At 32.1% G+C, this 25,919-nt stretch overlaps 3 protein-coding genes across 7 annotated transcripts; 2 read left to right on the top strand and 1 right to left on the bottom strand.

Moving 5' to 3' along the window:
• Positions 1-2,180: 2,180 nt before the first annotated feature.
• LOC122588063 lies at positions 2,181-5,301 on the bottom strand. The gene is made up of 4 exons (XM_043760208.1): positions 5,011-5,301; positions 3,828-4,793; positions 3,405-3,744; positions 2,181-2,653 (listed from the first exon to the last, which is right to left on the bottom strand). The coding sequence occupies exons 1-4, from the start codon at positions 5,299-5,301 to the stop codon at positions 2,181-2,183; spliced, it is 2,070 nt and encodes a 689-aa protein (XP_043616143.1).
• Positions 5,302-10,408: 5,107 nt separating this feature from the next.
• LOC122589244 (uncharacterized calcium-binding protein At1g02270) lies at positions 10,409-14,692 on the top strand. Of its 4 annotated transcripts, none has more exons than XM_043761506.1 (10): positions 10,409-10,593; positions 10,739-10,881; positions 11,712-11,816; positions 11,907-12,012; positions 12,323-12,543; positions 12,660-12,736; positions 13,069-13,177; positions 13,273-13,398; positions 13,878-13,988; positions 14,072-14,692. In XM_043761506.1, exons 1-10 carry the CDS (start codon positions 10,518-10,520, stop codon positions 14,393-14,395), a joined length of 1,398 nt encoding a protein of 465 aa, XP_043617441.1. In that variant the 5' UTR covers positions 10,409-10,517; the 3' UTR covers positions 14,396-14,692. The 4 variants fall into 4 exon arrangements, with proteins under 4 accessions (XP_043617441.1, XP_043617440.1, XP_043617443.1 ...); XM_043761505.1 differs by having other exon boundaries at positions 10,414-10,593; positions 11,709-11,816; XM_043761508.1 differs by having other exon boundaries at positions 10,415-10,593; positions 11,709-11,816; positions 12,398-12,543.
• Positions 14,693-18,683: 3,991 nt separating this feature from the next.
• LOC122586514 (NAC domain-containing protein 91-like) lies at positions 18,684-22,135 on the top strand. 2 transcript variants are annotated; one of them, XM_043758497.1, is made up of 6 exons: positions 18,684-18,961; positions 19,599-19,882; positions 20,196-20,492; positions 20,601-20,951; positions 21,369-21,686; positions 21,764-22,135. In XM_043758497.1, exons 1-6 carry the CDS (start codon positions 18,796-18,798, stop codon positions 21,965-21,967), a joined length of 1,620 nt encoding a protein of 539 aa, XP_043614432.1. In that variant the 5' UTR covers positions 18,684-18,795; the 3' UTR covers positions 21,968-22,135. The 2 variants fall into 2 exon arrangements, with proteins under 2 accessions (XP_043614432.1, XP_043614433.1); XM_043758498.1 differs by having other exon boundaries at positions 18,686-18,961; positions 20,604-20,951.
• Positions 22,136-25,919: the final 3,784 nt, after the last annotated feature.

Here is a 25,919-nt window from a genome sequence, read left to right as displayed (position 1 = left end):
GTATTTAGTGTCGAAAAGTTTAGGTAATGATTTTTTGCTCTCACAAAAACAGTATGTATAATGTAGACTTAACAAGTATTTGATATTAGTCTAAGTGCAGTTTAAAAATAGGTTGAAAGGCTTCTGCAGTGTGTTAAAGTGTTTACAGCCTCCTAAATTGTTATGTGAGAAGAATATACTGTATTTTCTTAAGGATATACTATTTTCTAATTATATCCGATACTTTTTGTTAAAAATAATTGATGTTTATATAAAACCTAAGTATTATCCCTGAAGATTCAATAATAAGAACACAAAATATCGAAATAGCCATAAGATTAAATTTAGATAAAGATTTAAATTACAGAAATAGTTTTAATAATTTGATCAAACCCTAAAAGCTACAACGGTTACATTGAAACAAAATGGAGAGTACAACAAGAACAACGCTCTAAAATAAGAAGCAGCGAATGTTGAGATCCCAATGGATACATGGCTGCGTATATAAAGGCTCAAAGAAACAGCATGACCCTTGAACTTTAAAGCAATGTCTCCTTCCAGTCCCTGCAGCTTTACTTCCAGTTCTTCACACTTTCAGTCCTTAGCATTCCAGAAGTGCTACAAAAGGTCCTGAAATATAAAGCATTTTAAGTAAGAAAAACAATTAAGTTGATATTTCAACACCCTCCCACAACTTAAAAGATGTCACAAAGCCCAAGTTCACTGCACAAAACATTGTGCTGAGAAAGAGACAATCCTTTTGTGAATATGTCAGCCACATTGTTCTCAGAGGCTACCTTCACAATCTCAATGATCCCTTCTAAAACTTTATCTCTAATGAAAAAGAGATCAAGTTCAAAATGCTTTGTTTTTTCATGAAAAACAGGGTTAGCTGCTATTTGCATAGCTGCTTTGCTATCACACTTAATCTGCACAGGGTCATTATAATGAATACCAAAATCTCTAAGAATTTTTAAAACCCAAATGACCTCACAAGTTACAGAGGCAAGAGCTCTAAACTCTGCTTCTGCAAAGGACCTAGAGATTGTAGGTTGTTTTTTACTTTTCCGAGAAATTAAGGACCCACCAAGAAAGATTAAAACCAGTGATGTTTTTTCTGGTGGTGACCTTCTTGGCCCAATCTAAATCAACATAAGCACAAAGTGTGAGAGATGTGTCCTCTTTAAAGAGAACACCCTTACCTGGTGAACCTTTGAGATATCTTATCACTCTCATGGCAATTCTGAGATGTGACTCACAAGGGGCATGCATGAACTGGCTTAAAATATGAACATCATATGCTATGTCAGGCTGGTCAGAGTTAAGTAGATGAGCTTACCAACAAGTTTCTAGTATTCTGTGATGTTCTCTAAAGGTTTGTGAGAATTATCATCCTTAGAAGGAAGAACCACATTGAAATCAATGGGTGTAGATGAAGGTTTACAACCCAGAAGGTCAAATTCAGCAATCAAATCATGGTAGTACTTTCTTTGAGATAAACATATCCCATTTTCAGTATCAATAACTTCAATTCCAAGGAAGTACCTTAGCTTTCCTAAGTCCTTTATTGAGAACTTAATATTTAGAAAATGTTTGCATTTTTCAATTTCTTCTAAGCAACTACCAGTGACAACAATGTCATCAACATAGACAAGTAAGGCAAGAAAGACACCATTTCCAATTTTAGTAAAGAGTGAATAATCACTCTTACTTTGCACAAAACCATTTTCAATTAAAGTTTGGGTCAATTTTTCATTCCATTTCCTAGGGGCCTGCTTGAGACCATACAAAGACTTAACTAGTTTACAAACCCTGGGGTCAGTAGGAGAATGATAACCAGGAGGAGGTGTCATATAGACATCCTCATTAGGGTCACCATAAAGAAAGGCATTATTGACATCAAGTTGATATATGGGCCAATGATTTTTAACAACAATAGTGATCAAACATCTTATGGTTACCATCTTAACAACAGGTAAAAAGGTTTCTTCAAAATCAACCCCATATTTCTGGGCATACCCTTTGATGACAAGCCTAGCCTTATATCTATCAACCTCCCATGTGGATTTGTACTTGATTTTGTACACCCACTTACACCCAATGGTTTTCCTATTATGTGGGAGATAAGTTAAATCCTAAGTCCCATTTCTATGCAAAGCTTCTAATTCAGAATTCATAGCATCAACCCATTTTGGGTCCTTCTAGGCTTCCTCATAAGTGAGAGGTTCACACAATTTATTCAAGTTAGAAGCAAGACAAGCAATTTCAGAGTTAAGCTTAGAATAGCAAACAAAATTAGAGATACTATGCTTAGTCTTATTTCCCAAAACAAAATCCTTATACTTTCTAGGAGTCTTAAAAGTTCTATTTGACCTCCTAAGATCAATGTGTGTGGAACTGTCACCCTCATGAACAGAATCAGAATTGTTAATTTCATTTATGAGATTATCCTCAGAATCATTACATGTATCATCAGAAAGTGTTACAGTGTGTATTTGATCCCTGGTAGACATTTCAGTACTTCCAAAGGGATCATGAGTATTCCTAGCAGTCCCAAATGAACCACCCAAGGAATCATCATGTGTGTTCCTAGCAGTCCCAAGGGAACCACCAGAGGAACCACCAACACTGCCATCACTCTTAGGAGTGTGAACTCTCCCTTCATCATTGGGTGCTTCATAATTATTTTTGTTTGAATTTTCATTTTCTATAAAAACATAATCAAGAAAAGTAGTAGTTTTATTTGGAAGAGATGGTTTAAGAGAGTCCTTCATCATCTTTAAAGGAAACACATTTTCATAAAATTTTACATCCCTTGAAAACAAAACAGATTTATTATCCAAACTAAGAAGTTTATACCCTTTTTTCTCATTAGAGTATCCAATGAGGATGCATTTTTCATCCCTATTAGAGAACTTGTCATGATTATTAGGAATAGTAGCAAAACAAAGACAACCAAAGGCTCTTAAATGGGAGAGATTTGGTTCACTTTTAAAAATTAGTTCATAGGGCGATTTTCCAGACAAAAGGAGGGAGGGTAACCTGTTGATTAAATAAGTTGTAGTTAGAACACAATCAGACCATAAATTGAGAGGTAACCGCCCTTGAAACATAAGGGCCCTTGCTACATTGAGCAAGTGCCTATGTTTCCTTTCCACAATCCCATTTTGTTGTGGGATGTGCACACAAGAGGTTTGATGCAATATCCCATGTTGATTAAAAAAAGAGTTCATCATTTGGTTTATAAACTCACTTCCATTGTCACTTCTTACAAATTTTAATTCCCTTTTTGAACTGGTTTTTAAGTAAGTTGTAAAAATTCACAAAGTTTTCATAAGTTTCATCCTTGGTTTTCAATAAATAAACCCAAACAACCCTTGTGCGATCATCAACAACAGTGAGAAAAGACTTATAACCCTCTTTACTTTGGACCTTGTAAGGACCCCAAAGATCAAGATGGACTAAGTCACCAAGAGAATGAGTTTTATGTTTGCTTAAAGGGAATGAATTTCTGGTTTGTTTTGCCTTATGGCACACCTCACAAGGAGAGATGATAGTGTCGTCATTTAGGTTTAACTTGTTCTTAAGAGTAACAAGAACAGATTCAGAAGGATGACCTAATCTATTACGCCATAATTGAACAGACAAATAACACTCAATCTTAGCATGATTGCTAATGAACATATTACCTTTAAGCATATTTTGAAAAATATAAAGACCACAACTTTGTCTACCACTCCCAATCACTTTCTTGGTTTGTAAATCCTAAATTACACAAGTATTTTGGTCAAAAGCAACAAAGGCTTTACTATCCCTGGTCAGACTATACACAGATAAAAGATTCACACAGTATTTTGGTATAACTGTTGGACACCAAACAACACAACCCTTTCACTAATTCTAAGATCACCAATCTTTAATATTCTAGCTTGGGTTTCATTAGGGTGTTCAACAGTTAGGCCAAAACCAGAGATATCATGAACATTGAACAAAAGTTCTTCTTGACAAGTCATATGAGAGTTAGCACCAGAATCACAAATCCATCCATCTTTAAACACAAAGGTTTTATTGTTCACATTTGCACAAATGAAGGTAGCAAAATTAGCATTGAAGTAACAATTAGAGTTAAAGAATGTACCTGCCATATTGGCCTGCACACTTTTTGAAGGTGATTTTTCATTCAAGAGATTCATCAATTTTGCATATTGGTCAGAAGTGAGGGTCATGGTAGGACCAAAATCAAAATCACCAGAACTGGGAACAGTACTAGGACCAGCAGTGGTATCATTAAACATAGCATTATTATTAGACTTATAGGAGGTTTGAGAAGAGTATTTTCTGGCAGAAGAATTTCTGCCATAACCAGGAGGGTAGCCAACAACTTCAAAACACTTTTCCAGGGTATGACCATACCTATGACATCCAAAACACTGAATGGAGGTATTTGGTCCCCTTCTTTCAAAATTCCTATTGTTATCAAAGGTTTTGTTGTTCTCAAAACCGTTTCTATGAAAATTTCTATTACCAAGGTTTTTCTTCCCAATATCAAAGGTTTTTGAAATAAAAGCACTATTATAAGGTTTGGAGGAATTACTCCAAGAATTGGAAATTCTGTGAGATTCCTCTCTCGAAACAATAGCAAATGCAACCTTGACAGTAGGTAGAGGATCCTTCATAAGGATATTGCTTCTAGCAGTTAAGTAAACATCATCAAGTCCCATGAGGAATTGCATAAGTTTCAAAAGTTGATGATGCTCTTGAATTTCCCTAGCTGCATTACAGGTGCAGGTAGGAAGCTTCACTAGAGCATCAAACTATTTCCAATAAGAATTTAATCTGTGATAGTATTTAGAAAGAGTAGTTCCATTTTGAGTTAATGAGTGAATTTTGTGATGCAAGTTAAAAAGTATGGAACCATCTACCTTGTCATAGGTTTCCCTGAGTTCCTCCCAAACATTTTTTGCATTTTTTGAAAAAAGTTTGCCCCAAATACAACTCTTCAGTGACAGAATTAAGAATCCAAGAAAGGACCACAGAATTGCATTTATCCCACTGTTTGGCAAGAACATCATTATCAGTGGGTTTCACACAAGTACAAGTAACAAATCCCATTTTATTCTTCGTTTCAAGAGCTAATTCCATAGCACATGCCCAAACTCTGTAATTTTCTGTGCCTTTTAGCTTAAAAGAAATTAATGGTGTACCAACAGTATCACTAGTATGTAAGTACAATTTTTCACCAAAATCCAGTTTACTAATCATAGTACCAAACACATTAACAACTTCATTTGGATCATTTAACTCATTTATAACATCAGCCATAATTCCAAGAATGCAAGAACAAACAAAACACTTAAACAAATAACCTATTAGGGAAGCAGGATATGAAATCAGATTCAAGAACACTGAGGTGTTCAAGACAAGTATTATCCAGATCCCTTTCTTCTAACAAAGAGAGTTAGTAACAAGCAGATAATAATAATATAAAAAACAAGTAGTAACACAAAGGAACAGATAAAGGGTCCCAAACTATAAGCCAAACTCTTCCCACTCAGGGCACTTAAGTGAGAAGCAATTTGCTACTGAAAGGGTAAGAAGGAAGACTTAGAGAGATATCCAACAGTAACTCCAATAAACCAGAAAAGGGACAAGAAAAGGAATATAATTATTCCTTTATATGAGGCAACTTAATATAGGTTTCAAGTAGTGGAGAAGATCTAATAAGATCTAATACTGCTAGATGAAACCAAGAGAGACCACTCAAATGGCAAAACTACGACTCTTAAAGAAGAGGAGTCTCACACATGAGCAGAAGGAGGATAATATACCAAACTCAAGTTCTTTTAGCCTATATAAGGTATAAAAAGAACAAGAAGATGGGAATCAATCGACTGAATACATGATTCTAAGAAGAGTAATATTCAACCGAGAATAAGAGTAAAATTGCGGAATAAATAATCAATCGATTGAGGATAAACCCTAAAAAGGAAGAAAACCCCCAAATCGAGAAACCCTAAAAATTAAACTGATAAAATTCGATAAATATAAATCAATCGAAGCAGACCCAAGTCCGAATCGAGATAATAGCCAAACCTGGCTCTTATACCATGTGAAAAATAATTGATGTTTATATAAAACCTAAGTATTATCCTTGAAGATTAAATAATAAGAACACAAAATATCGAAATAGCCATAAGATTAAACTTAGATAAAGATTTAAATTACAGAAAATAGTTTTAATAATTTGAACAAACCCTAAAAGCTACAACGGTTACATTGAAACAAAATGGAGAGTACAACAAGAACAACGTTCGAAAATAAGAAGCAGCGAATGTTGAGATCCCAATGGATACATGGTTGCGTATATAAAGGCTCAAAGAAACAGCATGACCCTTGAACTTTAAGCAATGTCTCCTTCCAGTCCCTGCAGCTTTACTTCCAGTTCTTCACACTTTCAGTCCTTAGCATTCGAGAAGTGCTACAAAAGGTCCTGAAAAATAAAGCATTTTAAGTAAGAAAAACAATTAAGTTGACATTAAGTTGATATTTCGGAACACTTTTTTTAACAACAAAAAGAGAAAAGACAAACGTTGTTTGGCCCGTACAGTGTACTTGTTGTATATCTTGTTATAAAATTAGGGTTTTGCCTGATATACTCGTTGGGGCTTTGGTTAGAACGCAATAAAATGTTGAATATCTTGTTATAGACATTAGGAATTTGTTAAATGTAGCCTTTAGAATTATTGTTAGACACAAAATAAAGTGTTGCAAATGGTTGTTGATTATGTACAACTTTTTGCTACGTTTTAACAATAATCCTAATTCCTATGTTTACATCAAAGCAAATACCATAAGGGACCATAAATAGTAATTGAAAAACACGGGTTTTGAATGAAGTTCTTTCTACCGTTAATTCACAACTAAAAGCCAAAACTAACATGTGCACTTTATTCCTTTTTGACAACATACATCTTTTTATTTTATTTTATATTTATTTTGAACTGATTTGACAACATATACATTATACTCTTCTACAGTTCTACCCATAAAGAACGTTATAGTATCATTGCGTCAATCTTTAATCATCTTCGGGTGGAACAAAATCATTAAATTATGACTTAAAACTGCATACATGTTTCATGTGCACGCAAACATATTAAAGGATACGTTATTTGTAAACAATTGTTTCTATTTATAGACAGCATTACATTTCTATATGTTTCATCAAGATTAGGTAAATGTCATAAACGACTTATTATCGAATATAAAAAGCTCGTCCTCAAGCGTATAACTGAGTTGGTTAAGGCTGGGGTAAATTTATCCTTCAATAAATATGAGGTCAGATGTTCGATCCTTGTCGTGACCTTGTTCCCGCTTGATTTTTTCCTCATATGTCACGTCTAAAACAGTTTGATATAAATCGGTTAAGGTGTTCGCTATACACTTTTTGCCTTTTACTTAGTTAATAACTTCATAGCCTTTGGAAACTCAAGTTAATCATAAAATTAAGCTCACAAATATCAATTGACGAGAGAAAAACACAAATACTTTTCCATTGACATTACAAGTCACATCTTGTTATGTATTTTTAATCAACATAACATAAAGTCATAAACCATCAACATATGAGTAGTTAGTACTGTATTTATCAAATTTGTGTTTTCTTCCGTCTAAGACTAAGAGTTATTATATTTATCTATGGGAAAAACAAAAACCAATATGTTGCTAGAAGCATGGAAGAAACATGTTTCCCTTTCACAAACTCCTCCATGAAAATTTTATGTTTGAATATAAAATCTGTCCTCCTAAAAATCATATGGAAACATGTTGCTAGAAGCATACTAGTTTACCCTTTATTTATATTACGTAATAGAATGAGAGTTGAATAAATTAATATTAATATTATATAATATAATATAATATAATATAATATAATATAATATAATATAATATACCGACCAAAGTACAAACATAATAACATATGATAGCTTACCTTTTTTTTTTCAATATAAAATTAGTTCATGTCTGTTAAAGTTTTGTAATGTACATCTTTTTTAAATTAAAAGCAACCCTTTGTTAAGGATTTACTTTGGCTAATACATATTTGTGAGAATGATTGTGTCCATTTTTACATTTATTAGCAACAATGAATAAATAAATAGACTTATAAACTAATAATAAGCAAATTAATAAATAATATTACACTTTTAAGGCTATTAGGAAAGTGACGTCGTTTCTGTAATGTAATACTCTTTATCAAAAGTATATGCTACGTTTTCAAAAGTCGAAGAGGTGTTTCTTAGCAAAGTCAATTATTATCAAAGTTGCTACTATCATTATTTATGTGTTCATGGATGGATATTGAATTTTGTATAATTGTATTTATTTTTCCTTCAAATATCTTTCATCGATTAATTTTCGTTTAAATAAATGGTAAGTCGTATTTTACACAAGTCCGAGAGCAAGTACCCACGCGTTGCGGTGGTGAGATGGTGGGGTGATACCTAGGTCATAGAGTATGATAGGTTATAGGAGTTGATATGTCATAGAGTATGATAGTCAAATTCCTTAGCCGTATGGGCTCCGCCCTCGGATTTAAAAATTTGTCGAAAGTATATCGAATGACATCTCTAATGAAAGAGCATGAAATTTTAAAAACATCCATACAATTTTTATAATTTATCAATGTACTGTTTTTGAGATAACAGATTTTGAATGAATTGGAAGAATAAATGATTTATGGAGGAGAGAAAAAAAAGATAATTGGTTGAGATTTGAGGAGAGAGAAAGGGTATTATAATTATTATAGGTAAATATAGAATAAATATGAGGGACATTTTGAAGAAGTACTTAAAATTAATATTGAAAATTTCAAGTTCAATGTTGAAAATCTAAGAGAAATCTGCTTTATAATATAGTATAGATAACATTATTTTTAACTTCTTTAGAAATGTCTTCATATATTAAATAGGAAACATATATTATCAATTTTTTGAGTATGGTTGAAATAAAACAAATTAGTTGATCGGTGAAATCAAAGAATGGTGGTATGGTTGTCTCCTTCCATTTTTCCTTCTGGTATATGCATTAGGTTTGATTTATAAATTCATATAAGAATTTTATGGAATCCTTGATTATTATTATTACTAGTTAATCAGTCCGGCTTTAACCCGAACATTTTTAATAAAATTTTAAAAGCAATAAAAATCTAAAAAGATGTATATAGTTTTTGTTATTGATATATTATAACTTGGCTTGAAGATGTATATAGTTTTTGTTATTAATAAAATTTTAAAAGCAATAAAAATCTAAAAAGATGTATATAGTTTTTGTTATTGTGTTAATCAATTGATTAACACAATAATTATATATATTACTACTTATTGCATTAATAAAACATAAAAAAACATTTATGATATTATATAAAAAAGTATTTATTTTGTTTTCTAATAAAAGAATAAATTTGTAGACATCATAAATAAAATAAACATTTTAAAAATATTTAATTGGCTATTTATCTTTAAAATTCTATTAATAAAATAAAAACATTTTAAAAATTTTTGTAAACATGCCACATCATAATTGTTTCTAAAAATAATTTTAAAAAACAATCCTTCGATTTTATCATCGTATATATACCAAAACTATTGGCAATAAACACAAGCTTTTGAAATATGTCACATAAAAATAAAAAACAAATATAGTAGAACCTTTTCTTTTCACATGACAAAATATACTAGCACCGAAAGACAATATGGTTCATTCATTTAGGTTTATCCCCCTATGGACTAATGTTCTTTGATTCTTAAAAACTGTCGGTTGTATTTCAAGCTTTATTGAATGATCCATTGACTATATTCTTGTTACTACTTTCTACAATCATTTTTTTTTTCTACAATCATATGAGATTAAAATTAAAATTTAAATAGATAAATAAATGAAGCATTTTCTTTTTTCTAAAAATGACAAGTATCTAATTAAAATATATTCGGTCTAACCAAAATATCACTGTAATTATTTTTTAACATTTACATTGTTATTTTCAAGATATTTAATTAAAAAATTGTCAAACATGAAAGTTCTTAAAAAAACATCAAAACATCTAATGACAAAAATTCCATATTCAATTAGAGTGTGTCACCATATGTTACTAGAAAAATCTAAGAAAAATACAAACTTAGTGAAGAAAATATTAAATAAAAATCTTTTTTATTAAAAATCAAAGAAAAATACAAACTTTTAGTTAAAAAATAATATTAAATTAAAATCCAGACAAATAAAGAATAGTAATAAGCATATTTCTTTCACAATAACCACTCATTATTCATTGAAATTTAAGAAAGCGAATTATACGCCATTAGCACCGCACATACATACATCCCTCTAGCTCATAAAGAAAACATTATTTTTATTCCCTCATTATTTCATATTTCTTATACATATATACGCATACTCTATATACACATATATATATACATACAATACAATATATATAATCCCACAATGTTCATCTTCTTCAATGGCGATATAAACCCAGGATGCCCACACACAATTTGATTTTGTTTCTTCATTCATTAGCCATTTCCTTCATGTTTTTATACCTATACATTCAAGGTAACAAAAACAACATCCCATTATCAATCTTTGTCACTCTTTAAAAATATACATAGAAAAAATCCAACCTTTTTTCTTACTAATAATTGGTTGTTTTTTCAAGATTTTGTATAATTTTTAAATACATACAAAATAAACAAATTAGGAATCATGGGAAGGAAGAACAGAGGATTGCCCAAAAGAAGAAGCCCATCATCAGGAATCAATAATAATTTTGATGACCCATCTTGCTTTTCATGCACAACTTTCAATATTCTTGCTCCTATTTACAAGCGATTGGTTTATGAGGTATATCCCAGATCCAATTTTACTTGAATTTTGTAAAGTTCGAACCTTTTTTGTGTTTTTGTTAATGTTTTTTGGTTAGAGTTTGTAAAAGTTTGTATCTTTTTTTTAGAAAATTTTTTTTTTAATGGGTTTTGGTTGGAATTTATAAAGTTGGTACCTTTTTAGAGTCTGTTTTTGTTAATGGGTTATTGGGTTTTAGTTCGAAAACATAAAATTTAAATATGATTTTTCAAAGATATTTCATTGTAATTAAAAAACTACCCTTTGAAAAACTTACATACATAGTTTGTTAAGTTTTTTTAATTTTGAAATGAAAAGCTCATTTTGTTTTCTAGGCTTGACACTAAATGTTTTACCAAAAGTTTCATGTGGTTTCTAGAATCTAGACATAAAAATCCCTATTTGTTAATTGAAAATGAAAAAGGAAAAACCTAAAAAACGTCTTCTGTACTAAGTGGAACTTAAAGTTTGCATCTTTTTGATGTTCTTGTTAATGGGTTTTAGTTTGAGTTAGCAAAGTTTGTACCTTTATTAACTTAGTTACCCGACCCGTTTTGCGAGCCGGTGAATCCCATGGAGTCGTCGCGGGTGAACCTCCGTGGACACAAGGGGTATATATTTTTGCTCATAGATTTTTTACTTGGGACCTCATGTATTTTCACTCTTAGAACAATTTTTTACCCCTAGTTTCTTTTTAGGTATGTTTTGATGGGTTTGGGTTAAGATTGCATCTTTTTATGTTTTTGTTAATGGGTTTTGGTTAAAATGTGTAAAGTTCTTATCTTTTTGTTAATGGGTTCAGATTTTAATTGAAAATCTTGAAATAGCAGGGTAAGGCTTGCAGAGAAAGTGAAATCAGGGCTTATTGGTTGAATAGGAATGAAAAGATTTTGGATTTGTTGTTGTGTGCAAGATCATCCATTGTTTGCCTTCAGGTTTGGCTCATTCGTTAATATTATTATCTTTGTAAACTTGTACTAATGTTGGCATTATTTAATTTTTTAAGTGTTGATGTTTATTCTTAGGAATTTTGGGTTAAAAATGAAGAACTTGTTGATATGTATGACAAAAAGCTTGGGGATGCAGGTTATATTAATTTCAAGCTTCCACGAACCAATAACCGTGGTGATGGTATGTTATCAGTTAACTTTTTACCCGCTTTACATGTTACCCAAAGCAGTTTAAAGTTATATATAGCGTTTGGTTTTCAGTAAGGAATTGGGGATGGGTGTAATCATAGGGTGTAATGAGGAGTGCTTTCGAACCTGCCCTTATAGACAAGGAGAATCCCAATATTAAGCATATGATTACTATTTTAAGCATATGCTCAAACGAAATACAGTCTATCACTACTATTTTCTCATCCGTAGATTTCCTAAGACCCAAACCAAAGTGTTTTACCACACATTTTAAAGGTGTGGCATGTCTTGTAATACAACAGGCTTGTTAACGGCTGTGCATAAAGATTACTTTCGAGTAATTGACCATAAAGAGTTTCTTTTCAATGATTTTGGAGATCGTGTTGCTCAGCTTTTGCATGTTGAAGTAATTGCGCCCATTGCACAATGTCGATCCAAGAATGTATGTCGGGAACTTCTTATAGTTAATACTCACTTGTTGTTTCCACATGATTCAAGCTTGTCTTTGGAAAGATTGAGACAGGTAAACCTAACTTCATCATCCGTTTTCATGTGTATGGGTCATCTTTACTTTCTAAAGTGACCTTTTTTGGCTTTACATTTCAAAAAAAGTGACCTCCTCTAGTGCTTTATTTTTAGGTGTACAAAATCTTGCAATCGGTTGATACTTATCAGAAAGAGAACAATCTTGATCCTTTGCCAATCATTCTCTGCGGGTAAATACCGTTTTCATTTAAATAATTGTTTGGATGTGTGTTTTGGAAGTGAGTATCTGAAATGAATCATGAAATAATCAGTAATGAAATGACTATCAAAGGCAGGGTTTGGATATGCTTACATTGTTTAAAGTTCTAATACAAAGATGTTTACGTGTTTAATAAATTCCGGCAATTCAAACACATAGAAATTCATTATAACCTCTTCAAGTCACAGTAATAAGATACATGTTTGGAAACACAAACCCAAACACCCCTTTAAGTACTCCATGTTAATATTAGCGACACCATTTAACTTTTTGTCACAAGGTCTAAGCTTTTCTCTCTTGCAGTGACTGGAATGGGAGCAAAAGAGGTCATGTGTACAAGTTTCTAAGGTCTCAGGGATTCGTCTCATCTTACGATACTGCTCATCAATATACTGATGCTGACGCACATAAGGTCAGTATCTTTATTATAACTTTTTAATCAACCTCATGATTCCTGAATACTTGCCCTCTGGTTTTGATCGATCTGACATGTTTATTTTATGTCAGTGGGTTAGCCATAGAAATCATCGTGGAAACATATGTGGTGTGGATTTCATATGGCTTCTTAATCCAAATAAATATCGAAAATTACTGATAACCAGTTGGAGTGATGCAGTCTTCGGTCTGTTCAAGGTGTGTGAAACATTATCTTTTCCAGTTTAGTTGGTCTCTCATTTGGTCACTGTGCAGTGAAGTACCATGATCTACAGCTCTGTAACAAGGGATGTAGTTTTTCAGTTTTGGATATTCAGATTTGGTTAGGTGTTTAGGGGTGTTTAGATGTGTATTTATAAGGAGATTACGTTATTATTGAATGATTACAAGTAGATAATCAATTCTAATGAAGCGGCATTTAATCTTTGGTATGAAACAGTTTTCATGCAGCTGGTATGAAACTAATTATCCGTAACTGGATATTTTATTTCTTAATAATCAAATATCTTAATTCTTAAAGCAAAATAATTTTATAAAACATCTAAATTATATTACTCAATAATTAGATAAATAGTTCCAAAACACATTTAAACACCCTAATTGCTCACTTTTGTGCATGTGTGTGTGTATATGATTACATTTTCTTCACTTCTTAACTATTAATTCTCACTTTTCAGTATCATGTGAGTCGCGCCTCACTGACTGATGAAAATGCTTTTGCATTTTTGAAGGCCGTGAGTGATGGTGATCATATCACCTACTCGGGATTTTGTGAAGCATTGCGGCAGGTAGAGTAGCACAGTTTATATACAATTCTATTACCAAATTATTTTTTCAGTCAAAATTATAAATTTGGTTTTTTTTAATGCAGCTTAATCTTATTGGTCAGAAGTATGGCCTAAACGAAGAGGAAACAAAAGACTTATGGTCCCAAGCAGACCTTGATGGAAATGGCGTTCTAGACTATAAAGAATTTCAACAACGAATATGGAATTACCAGATTGAAGACATGACTCGGGATCAAGAAGACAATGCAAATGAAACACATCTCACATTAGGATTGGGCGTGAAAAATGCAGAGTTATTCCCAACAGAAACTGAAAATGGATCATGGCCAGAAGACTATTCTTTATCAGATCATGCAAGTCTCACGGTTGTGTTTTCACCTGTTAGAATGACATGTTCTCGATGTTGATTTCTTGATGGTTTTTACATATTTTTGAAGAAACAAGTCAGATTGACTATATTGATCACTTTCGACAGGAGAAAATGTTGAAATGTTGACAATTTTGAAGGTGCAGGTAACTTGATGGAAAATAGAAAATGACGGGAATATAACATGCATATTCCTATTCCTGTTATCCACGGCCTTGAAGTGTTAAGTGTATATCAGTTATTTCTGTATTTTTCTACTGTACAGAAACATATAATCAACACTTAAAAGATGAATCATTTTGGGATACAAAATATGAAATGCATGTGTTTGTATTCACTTTTTGGGTTGAGGTTATTGAAATTAGTCAAATTATATATAGATCTATATACTTCTATACTCTCCGTTATAATGGATTGTCCTTTTTTGTTTTTCAATTTAGATATTTGGTCTCTTTAAATTACCCATCTATCTTTATTCAATATTTAAACAGAAAATGTCACAAATGGTACCTGTGGTTTGTCACTTTAGCGTTTTGCCCCCTGTGTTTTTTTTTTCCGTTGTTACTGGTCCCTGACTTTTTCATTTTCGTTGCCAGAAGCTCCTGACACTAACTTCTGTTATATTTCACCGTTAAATCCCTCACGTGTATATCACGTGAGGGCATTTTGGTCTATTTTGTAACTGCAAGGACTATTTGTGATAAAAACTTTTTCTAATTAACAATATACATATATGTAATCTGGATCTTGTATCCCTTCAATATATATCCTTATCTCTTTTCAGATCCTAATCCTCGTTGTCCCTTCCGACCAAATCCGCTATGGCGACAACCATCTCCGATCAGATTCATGACGACGACAACCATCCCCGACTTTTTTTTTCTTATCACCACCGTTGTAAATCACCTATTCTATTCGAAGCCCTATAAAATTATGGAACATATATATGGAACGTAACTTCACTTACAAAGAGAAAGAAAGATGTATAAAATTGTTTTGTCACATGAAATCAAGAAAGCATTGTGTGTGTATTTGAATGTTATGTGTGTGCGTGTTGAATTGTATGTAAACTTTGTTTGTTTGAGGTTAGTTTCTATATCCATTAATTAATTAATCTTTGTGGGTTTTGTTACTAAATCTGAAAATGAAAGATAAATCTCCTCCTACTTCTTCTTTTGGTTGATTCTTGCGTTTGGGTAACATCAATCGCTCCAATTTTATAGAGAATTTAGTGGCAGAAAGTTGTACACCATGTGTTCGATTAAATGTCTCAATGAAAACAAGTTTGTTTTCAAGCATTTTTAAAAGGATTTCCAGGTATTAGATATATATTGTTGGTCAGTGACAAGGATTCAATTGGTTTAAATTTATAAAGGCCGAAAATTCTAACTCGAGGTTTTAAGAAATTAGTTTTCATTATTATTATTATTATTATTATTATTATTATTATTATTTGATATGAAAATTTGGAGATGACTTGTAGAAGGATTAGATCTGAAAAAAAGGAAGCATTATGATCATGTTTTGCCGGATTTTGGCGGTGGTGGTAGGGTGGTAGCCGGAAAAAAGAAGAAGAGGAAGAGGAAGAGAAAGAGGAAGAAGAAGGGTGTGTTTTTTTTTTTATCACAAATAGTCCCTGCAGTTACAAAATGGACCAAAATGCTCTCACGTGCATGGCACATGTTGGATTTAAGGGAGAAAACCAACAGAAGTTAGTGCCAGGGGCTTCTGCCATGAAAACAAAAAAGTCAGGGACTAGTAGCAACGCAAAAAATGCACTGGGGGCAAAACGCTAAAGTGACAAACCACAGGGACCATTTGTGACATTTTCTTATATTTAAATTACCTACATTACCTCATTTATATTAGTTATCTACTTTACTCGACACCACCACTAGTCGCCAACATCACTGATATATTTTATTTTCTTTATAATATATTATATGATAGTAACCGTTGTTTTAACTTTTAACATAGATAGACATATAGTACGTGTACTAAATATTTTACACATATGCTTGAAGTGTAGCTGATATGTGTTTGAGTGGAGCATCACATGACAAGTTGCAAAAAAATTTTATTTTTACATGACATTTTTCCTACATTGATTTCTTTGAAAATATAAGACCCAAATTTACATTTCGGATCGAGATTCTAATGCTAACTTTACTAGTAAAGTGACTATCTTAATTTTTGAATTAAAATCAAAGAACTACACACCTTCAATTCTATTAATAAAGTTGAAAACAAGTTTAACGAATTAATATCCACTACTATCATAAATAAAAAAAACTAGCTTTATATCGTTGGATTGGAATAACAATTACTACTTCTTTCTTCTCTTAAATTATACTAATAAATGAAAATTTTTAAATATAACATTGTAATTAGAGAACTAGTCTAAAAGTTAGTTCTTTATTATGTATCATGGTTAAAAGTTGTTAATTAACGACCAAATGAAAATATTAAAAGGTAAGTAAGTAAGTAACTGCTCAGTGCTGTCTTTTGCGGGTTTTGAGCCTCAATACCTCGACGGTGTATGAGGGTGGTTAAGATGTAGGCAGACCTTACTTCTACCTAAGTAGAGAGACTGCTTCCAGTTTATACCTAAATGGTAGAAAATGCTCTCCAACCTTTACATGAGATGGGGATCGAACCCATGACAGAGGCAAGGGTATTTACCACTGATCCAACCATGTTGCTTTATACCCAAATGAAAATATTACTACCTATAAAATCCAAAATGCAAATGAAAATTAAATGTTAGGCAAAAACATGATCAAATAAGAGAAAAAGAAAAAATCATGTACGCACATTGGTAAAAAAAAAAAAAAAAAGAGAAAACTGTTTGACGAGAAATTTTTTTTTATATAGATAGTAATAGGCGTCATTTTTGTATACAAATTGTGTTTAAAAAATTAATATTTCACTTGGCTTTTTTGAAATCCATTATATATATACTAAAAACTTATGTAAATGTATAAGTATTTTATACGTAGAATGTACAAACTTTTAAAGCACATATTAATTTTAACCAAATTTCGTTTTAACCCCTAAAATTTCTTTTTTTAAACATTAATCCCACATCAAAGTTTTCGCTTTCATTTTCGTGATACTAAACTTTTAGGTTCTCATGTTTTCATCAAACAACTTTCACGCAGTTACGGTTTTACTTTTAAACATTTGGTCTTTGATTATTTTCATTTGTCCTTTTATATATATAACGTTTTCATTATACAATAATTTTTATCATCGTTACGTTTTACGTTCATGTTATTTTTATACATTTTAATATTCTTTTAGATTATTTTTATCGTTTTATGTTTTTATACGTTTTACGTTCGTTACGTTTATACATTTTATATATGAGTCGGTCAAAGTCAAGGGTCACGTCATCAAAACTGATGACGTGACACGTGGCACTTAAATGTGTTTATGAAATTTCATGTAAATAGGTTACCTTTAATAGAAATTTCATGTAAATAGGTTACCTTTTTATGGAATTTTCTCTCGATAAAATTATCATATCATATCATAAATGAAATCGAAGTTAAACTTGAACTTGAACTATTAAATGTGTTTATGAACTCAAACCAATACCCGACCTTATTATGAAAAAAGGTAGCCAAGTATGAACATTAATAACAGATTCGAATTTGTGTTAAACATAATTAATAGAGTATTCAAAGCTTAAATAAAGACCGAAACAAATTATTTATGAATGGTTCAAATTTTAAGATCATGCTACTATACTCAATTTCACCCATTTCGGACTCATGATCATGATCAAAGATAAAATATTAAATTTTTTCTGAGTCGAACCAAAACCTTGATATTGGGTTCTATTTTATGCCGGACAGTCGGACACCACGTAGGTGACCCATACCCGATGGTTTAAGACTTAACATACATCATCAGTGGTTTAATAAAACTTAATAAAAACTGTTTGGAGCATTGTTGCCAACGTGGCATCATATAATTGGTTGTAAGACCTATACTAGCTTATCTTCCTCCTTAAGCCTTAGTTTTAACTTTTTCTCCATTTTATCCTTACCCACCAAACAAAATACCATTAAACAGCAACACGGTTTTCCCACATTCCAAGGTCAATATAGTCATTTACACCTAATTATATATCCAATTTATTATACACGCGTATATACACAGAATTAAAACCAGGGTTCTCTTTCTATCACTTTACCACCCACTTTCCTCTTCGTTTCACTCACTAATTTTCTTCTGTAGCTGACGTTTCAATCAAAATCCTATAAATATATACAAAAAAATCCAATCTTTTTAATAGCCCACAAAATTTATTAAAAAAAAGTTCAAACTTTCTAATAGCATACAAAAATTTTATTAAAAAAATCCAATCTTTTCTATAACCCACAAAAAAAGATCAAATAAAATTGCTTGTGTATATCATTTGCTTGATAAAAAATGGAAATCCTGCCGGTGAAATCACTTCCAGTTGGTTATAGATTTAGACCAACTGATGAAGAATTAGTAAGTCATTACTTAAAGTTGAAGATCAATGGATTTGATAAAGAAGTTAGTTGTATTCGCGAAGTGGATGTTTGCAAGAAAGAACCTTGGGATTTGCCTGGTATATATCTATATCTATATTTATATATCTATATGTTTATTGTAATAAAGTTTGAATCTTTATTGTATTTTGATGATACCCGGATGAAAAAAGTTAATAATTTGGTGTTATTGTATTAAAGTTTGAATTTTTTTGCAGTTTTGATGAGAATAGTTTATATTTTGGTGTTATTGTATTGATATATGAATTATAGCCCAGGAATCTTGTTCTATAGTTTTGATTATTTTGAACATCTTTTATGATACCCAGATGAAAAAATTAATAATTTGGTGTTATTGTAATATAGATTGAATAATGTTTATAATACTATATGTATTATTTTAATAATTTGCCGTCGATGTAATCAAGTTTGAATTTTTTATGATTTGTATAAGTTGATATTGATCATTGATGTAATAAAGTTTGGAACTTTTTATGAGTCTGATGATAACTAGATTCAAGTTTTTTAGATATATATATACTGTATATTTGCTGTACCGAAGTTTGGATTTCATCTTACTATTTTGATTATTTCTAGCCTTAAAATTTTGATAATTTTGCTGTTGTAGTACTACAACTTTAAAAGTTTGAACCTTTTTTCCTATTGTGATGATGCCCAGATTTGGGAACTTACTAAGTTGGTGTTTTTGAACTGTAGATTTGTCGGTGATTGAATCTATAGACAATGAATGGTTCTTTTTCTGCCCCAAAGATCGAAAATATCAGAATGGGCAGCGATCAAATCGGGCTACGGTTTCTGGTTATTGGAAGGCTACTGGAAAAGACAGGACTATTAAAACTAGCAGGGGAAGTAATGTGATTGGAAAGAAGAAGACACTTGTGTTTTATACTGGTCGAGCTCCAAAAGGGGAAAGGACTCATTGGGTGATTCATGAGTATTGTGCTACAGAAAAGGAGCTCGATGGTACGCACCCTGGACAGGTGCGTAAACTTTCTACACATAGTAATTGTTCAGAAATATTTGATGTTTTGATTAACATGTCCTGCTTAAGGGTGAAGTTTGGGAATGGTCATTGAGACTGTTAATTGTATATTGACTTATGAACGTAAGGGTTTTTTAAGTGTGTTGTTAGAATCAAACTACGTATTTGATTTTGAATAGATTATCTCATAAGCTCCTGAGAAAGCGGTTCCAATAAGCAATCCTAGACACTCCTTATATTGGGTGTTTGGTGCATAACAACAATAATAATAGTTGATATGCTTCATATGATAATTTGTTATGTTTTTGCAGAGTCCATATGTGCTTTGCCGTTTGTTTAAGAAGCATGATGGGAAGGATGAGAATGGTGAAAGTTTCGAATGCGCTGATGTTGATCAGAGTGATGCATCTCCTCTTTCGGCTGTAAAGTCGTCCACCGAAGATGTTCAATCAGAGCCTGCAACTCCAATATTGACTGGTCAATCAAATGTTCAGCCTTCAAATGATGACCTGCTGAAAATTGAGTATTCCGAGGATAAAAATGACCCTTTGGATTTTCTTGATGCTTCGTTCACGGCCCATGACATTGTGCCTGCCAACTATCAGATGGTATGTGCTTGAAATTGTACATTTTATCTTTAATATGTTACTATTTAGTTTTTACATTCTCTTTTTTCCTTTTTTGTTTGTACTTTAATATTCTAAACTTCTTTTTAGCAGTCAGATTTTGATATAGATGAAGCTCTACAACATTTCTTGGATTCTACACCGGAACATTTTGATTCGAAGATCTTCTCTCCTGAGCATTCTCATATGCAAATGCAGCTTGGACCTGAGTATCTGAATAACTATGGAATTTTGAACCCTGGAAACGAACAATATGGAATGCAGAATCAGTATGGGACGAATGGAATGGAGTTCGTGAACAGCTTCCTAGTTGATTCAGATCAGGTTTCTTTCGTTGATTCTGTTTATAAAGGGGATTTTACTCAAACTTCCATTCCTGAAACTCGGGCTAAGGAGCACGAGTATAGTAGCGAGTCAGATGGTGAAGTCATCCAAGTACAGGTACATTAATATGCAATGTTCCTCACTTGTTACTGATATTCACAATTGCATTTTCTTTTAACCGTGATGGTAAGTATGCTGCATGAAATGGTTAACAAATGGCAAGTATGTTGCATCAAATGGTTATAATGGTAAACATGTTGCATTAATTGCTTAAAAATGTTAACTATGTTGTGTTAAATGGTCAAAATTTGGACTAGGTTGCATTTTATGGTATAAAACTCTCGAGTTAGTTGGATTAAATTGTTAAAACAATGAACTACTAATTGCATATTTTTGCAAGAGAATATCAAGTATGTCATATTAACTGGTTGAGTGAAAGTTTGTAACATGTATGGGTAAGAAATGAATGGACATTGCCTTTTCTTGTAGTTTGTCTTCTTGTAATACTAAATTAACCTTGATTGTGATTTGTAGCCTAAAGAAGCTTTAGAAATTGGGATGGGTCAGAGCTCTTTCCTCCAAAACCCTAAAATTGAAGAAAATTTCGTCTTTCATAATCCTCCAGAAGTCGATGAATATTCTTGCAGCAGCAGTAGAAACATTGCGTTGGCATCCAATGGTGACAATAATTTCGGAACAGGCATTAAAATAAGGCAGCGGCAGCTGCAGAGTGATGCTAATGGAGCAAGCTTTGCTACCCAAGGAACTGCACCAAGAAGAATCCGTTTGCAGAAGAAAATACAAACAACGTTGAGTACCACTCCTGGCGAACCAAGAAAATCACTGACTGAGGTAGGTTTTTGCAGTATCTATTTTCCCACGGAAAAGTAGTTTCTTGAGTTTGTTGATTCTAAAACTTGCATTAACAGGACAAAGAAACCCATGAGAAGCATAACCGAACTGCTATGGATGCCGTCTCAACAACTAATGGAGAACATGATCAAGTATTCAAGTCAAGTGTGAAGCCCAAAGCTGATTTTCTGTTAGGCGTGCGCATGCATATGCATAAGGTGCTTGTCGTTCTGGGCTTATGTGTAGGAATAGCCAGTTTATGGAAATGCTTAGCTTATTGAGGGAACCATGTCGTAGGGAATAATAGCTGACTGCCTTTTTCTGTGACTTAGTAGGCGTAGATGAGTGGGAACCGATGACTCTTTTTTGTTCATATGACTTATCTATCGGTGTATTATTTTAGTATGGTCAAAGTTTAAATTATGAGAGATTTGTTAGATTCATGTGTATTTACACGTTTGTATGATATTTCTTGCCATAACTTGCTTGACTCGCCACTTAAAAAAAAAAACCTTGCTTGACCTTTGGTACGTTTGTGTCCCTTTCAAGTTTTCAACAATATGTTGCAATTATTGAGGATTAATGCATTTCTTGGTTTTGGCTTTTCTAAAAGATTAGATGAAGAAAAGAAGGCTCAAAAGGTGACAATTATTGATCCCAAAAGGCTGTCATAACTTCATCTTTTCTCAAAATAACTTCCCTCTTTATATCATGAATGAATACACGACGGAACAAATTGGAAGACATTGAAAGAACACACAACACATGGAAATTGTAGGAAGTTGGTACTTGGTAGTTTAGGTACATACAAAGGTGACTGGTAAAAGGGCTAAGATATTACTCCATCCGTCTCATTTTAGTTGTCATGTTGACTACATTTGATCGTAAATAACTTTGTTTGTACTATATAGTAGTTGATGCAACTTATATGAACGAAAAGTACATTAAAATCTCAATTCATTCATATATTTTATATCAAGTGTTACATGATACATACAAAGTTATTTACGATGATAATTAAAATGAGATGGGGAAGTATTTAAGTCATGAAAAAAGGAAGTGCTAAACTTTTATCGTAAAGTTTGTTTCAATATATCGCAATTATATGTATTATCGGCTTATAAAATCTATTAGCTTCAGTATATTATATTTATGCATTATCTACTTGAAAAAAAGTCTATTATATAAATTGTTATAAATGTTTCAAAACATATGATATGTAGACAAAAATGAACAAAAATAAGCTACCAAAGTCTTCTAACATGATCTTGGTTAACCTTACTCCCTCAAAGTTTTAAATTCGATCCTTAATGATGACAAGTCTGAGGATTTTTCATCCGAATACTTACAATAGTCCATGCTCAACATTTCGTTGTCTATGACATATACAAGACTTTACTATTATGTGATAAAGTTTTTCTGATATCATATCCTAATCGAATATTCGAAAAAAAAAGTTAATATGATCTTTTTGTAAACCTTATCACATCACCTAACGTTTCTTTTCCACGAAAGTGAAAGCTTATCACCATCTGTATATGATTTACACGTTTATATTTTAATAGATAGATCTTCAAACAACTTATTTTATTTATTTTTATAAGAACATGTTAATTATTTGAATCTTAAGACATTCAATGTGGACAGTTTGTTGGCAGTTGAAACCCGCATACTCCTGTAAAACAAGTGATAACATGTATACACGCACGGTCAAGAGATAAATGTCTGAAATCATGGAAAATTAAAATGTCTGAAATCAATTAAAAAAATTTTTTGGTTTAAAAATAGTAATAGTCAATTTTGGGTAAGGTTTGTGAGAAAAGGCAAGGGTTAGGGTCATCCAATCTAAGGGTATGTTCTTGAGTTTTGTTTTAAATGAAAAGGAAAAGATTATAAAGAATTTTAAAAATATTTGGGTTCTTGAGTTTTATTTAAGGGAAGAAGAGAAAAGAAGGGAAAAGATTTGGAAGGAGAATTCTATAGAATTTGTTAAAGATATTTTCCTCCCACTTTTGGGATGATTTGGAAGGAAGGAAACTCCACCCCTTCTCTTCCATTCATCCCTCTTTTCTTCTTTCCCCTTCCTTTACATATAAACTCAAGAACACAAGCTAAGTTTTTTCTTTTTCTTCGAAAAGAAGACCGTCCATGCAATTGAATTGGGTATTCCGAATTCGAGTCATGCCATTCTTCATGTAAAAGTTAATGTTCCCAAGTCACAACTGATCCACCGATTTTGCATTGTCGTATATCTAATTAATCAACCATGACCATTATGAAATGGGCGGATTATGCCTAGGTGAACACTTTTGTTTGATATTGACTGTGTGCTTATTGACTCTATATTTATTAACAAAATACAATTTCGACTAAAACTCTTCATATAAAAGGTTCAACTCACTAATATTTTTGTCGACGTACACTTCGGTCATTACTTGTTACTTGTTACGGGTGGGTTGAAGTCATTTCACCTATACCTTAGTATTTAATCTAGTTTTGCCCTATTCATACCTTACTTGCATTGCTTATCAGTCTTCCATTTCCCTTCATTGTTTGTGTCCATTTGTGTTTTACGACACGGATTTTACCACTCGTCAATTGGCAGGAAAAGTAATTTATAGTTACGTCGGTAATATATAAACCACATTCGTGTCAAAGACTTCAGACTTATGGTCAAATTTCTGGCAGATGGTGGGTAATTAAGTTGAAAATTTTGAAGTGAACCATCAGTGAAATTTGGAGCACATAACTTGCTAAATCGCTTAAAAGTGGTTCCATAAAAGTTTACCAAGTCATGAAAAATTTTAACACTGAAAAAAAAAAATGTATTAAGAAAATTGATAGACAATTTGACAATTAGAGTAATTAAAATCAAAGACTGATAAATCTATCTAAAGATTAAGTAGTCAGTTGATGAGAAAGTTACGAGATAGAATATATGATCAACTCTCCTTCCCTTAATCATGTAACTATTGGAGCTATAGGTTGACCCCTGCAAATTAAGCCTTGATAATATGTTTTGCTAAACAAAGCGCTAATGATTTTCGTTAAGACGCATTAAATAGTTGTACATGTACCATAAAATTTAGGGGTGAACTTTTGATATAGAAAGATATAATTTTTTATGTAGGCTAGGTGAAATCTTAAAGGCTTCAATTTTGCATTTTTCAGATTAGATGTACTTGATCATTATTTTTCTAAAAAGTACACAAATAATATGTACACATCAAAACGTAGCCATATGCAAAAGTACAAATAATACATATAACATACTTTACAATTATATACAACATATAAGTAGTGGTAAATGATCAAATTTTGTTGTAACATATCACGTCCCTATACTATAGCAAATACATTGAATATGCCCCACAATTTCTAGTCCCACCCTATCATTATATAATCCCTTGATATATATTCCAATTATAAGTGTTCTATGTCTATAAAAACACAAGAGCAGACCACCAAAAATATACAAGATATGCTGAGAGTGGGTGTCATGGTGGAACTTCTTGAAGAATACCAAATGATAATGGCTTATATGTTCACACAACAGTTGTTGCCTCACCTCAGACGAACCAACGTACCGATGGCCCGTTCTTCATTGTCATCGTCGTCTTTCTCTTACGCGGACTCTTCTTGTTTTCTTGTTTTCTTTTGATGAGTTATATTTCCATTACAAAATAAGCATACACCATATGTTGTAAGCTTTTAGTTTCCTCAATGTGTTATGTTTCTTCGTTTTCTTCTTCATGTTTTTCGTTTCTTATGCACATTGATGCTGCATTCTTTAATTAGCACATCTTGTTGTATTCATTTCATAATGTTTTCTGTTTTTTGTATATATGCATGAAGAAACGATTCCAGATTCGCCATGGAATCGTAGTCCTCCTAGCAAATAGCAATAAAACAGCATTTTGTTTGTACTATCTAACTGTGAAAACCGATAAACTAATTAAAGCCAAAGATATGATATAGTTATAAATAAGTTGGAAGTACAACAAGAGATGTTGCAATGCATGTTGGAAGGTGTCTAGGTGAAGGCAATCACATTAGCAAATACTAATAAATATATTAAAACTGTCACAATTATGTGAATTGACACAAAACGTGGTGACATGGTGACCCATCTATGTCTTTTACATCTTCAACTCTATTGATTCTATCAATGGCCCGACCCGGACCAGCCCAGCCTGGTACTTTTAAATACTATCATCAGCATTCATGGGCCCG

The sequence above is a fragment of the Erigeron canadensis genome, chromosome 2 (genome assembly GCF_010389155.1).
Source record: "Erigeron canadensis isolate Cc75 chromosome 2, C_canadensis_v1, whole genome shotgun sequence".
Classification (NCBI taxonomy): Eukaryota; Viridiplantae; Streptophyta; class Magnoliopsida; order Asterales; family Asteraceae; genus Erigeron; species Erigeron canadensis.
Note: the sequence above shows the minus strand (reverse complement) of the source record. Positions and strands in the feature narration are given on the sequence as shown.

Excerpts from the sequence above, each read along its gene's own strand:
- LOC122588063 (XM_043760208.1), bottom strand. The coding sequence starts at position 5,301 with ATGGCTGATGTTATAAATGAGTTAAATGATCCAAATGAAGTTGTTAAT. Across the intron at positions 4,794-5,010 it reads GGGATAAATGCAATTCTGTG|TTTGATGCTCTAGTGAAGCT; the intron begins GTCCTTTCTTGG and ends TATTGGAAATAG. Across the intron at positions 3,745-3,827 it reads AACAGTTATACCAAAATACT|GATTTACAAACCAAGAAAGT; the intron begins GTGTGAATCTTT and ends TGTGTAATTTAG.
- LOC122589244 (XM_043761505.1), top strand. The coding sequence starts at position 10,518 with ATGCCCACACACAATTTGATTTTGTTTCTTCATTCATTAGCCATTTCC. Across the intron at positions 10,594-10,738 it reads TTTATACCTATACATTCAAG|GAATCATGGGAAGGAAGAAC; the intron begins GTAACAAAAACA and ends TAAACAAATTAG. Across the intron at positions 13,989-14,071 it reads TTTGTGAAGCATTGCGGCAG|CTTAATCTTATTGGTCAGAA; the intron begins GTAGAGTAGCAC and ends TTTTTAATGCAG.
- LOC122586514 (XM_043758497.1), top strand. The coding sequence starts at position 18,796 with ATGGAAATCCTGCCGGTGAAATCACTTCCAGTTGGTTATAGATTTAGA. Across the intron at positions 20,493-20,600 it reads TGCCTGCCAACTATCAGATG|CAGTCAGATTTTGATATAGA; the intron begins GTATGTGCTTGA and ends ACTTCTTTTTAG. Across the intron at positions 21,687-21,763 it reads CAAGAAAATCACTGACTGAG|GACAAAGAAACCCATGAGAA; the intron begins GTAGGTTTTTGC and ends TTGCATTAACAG.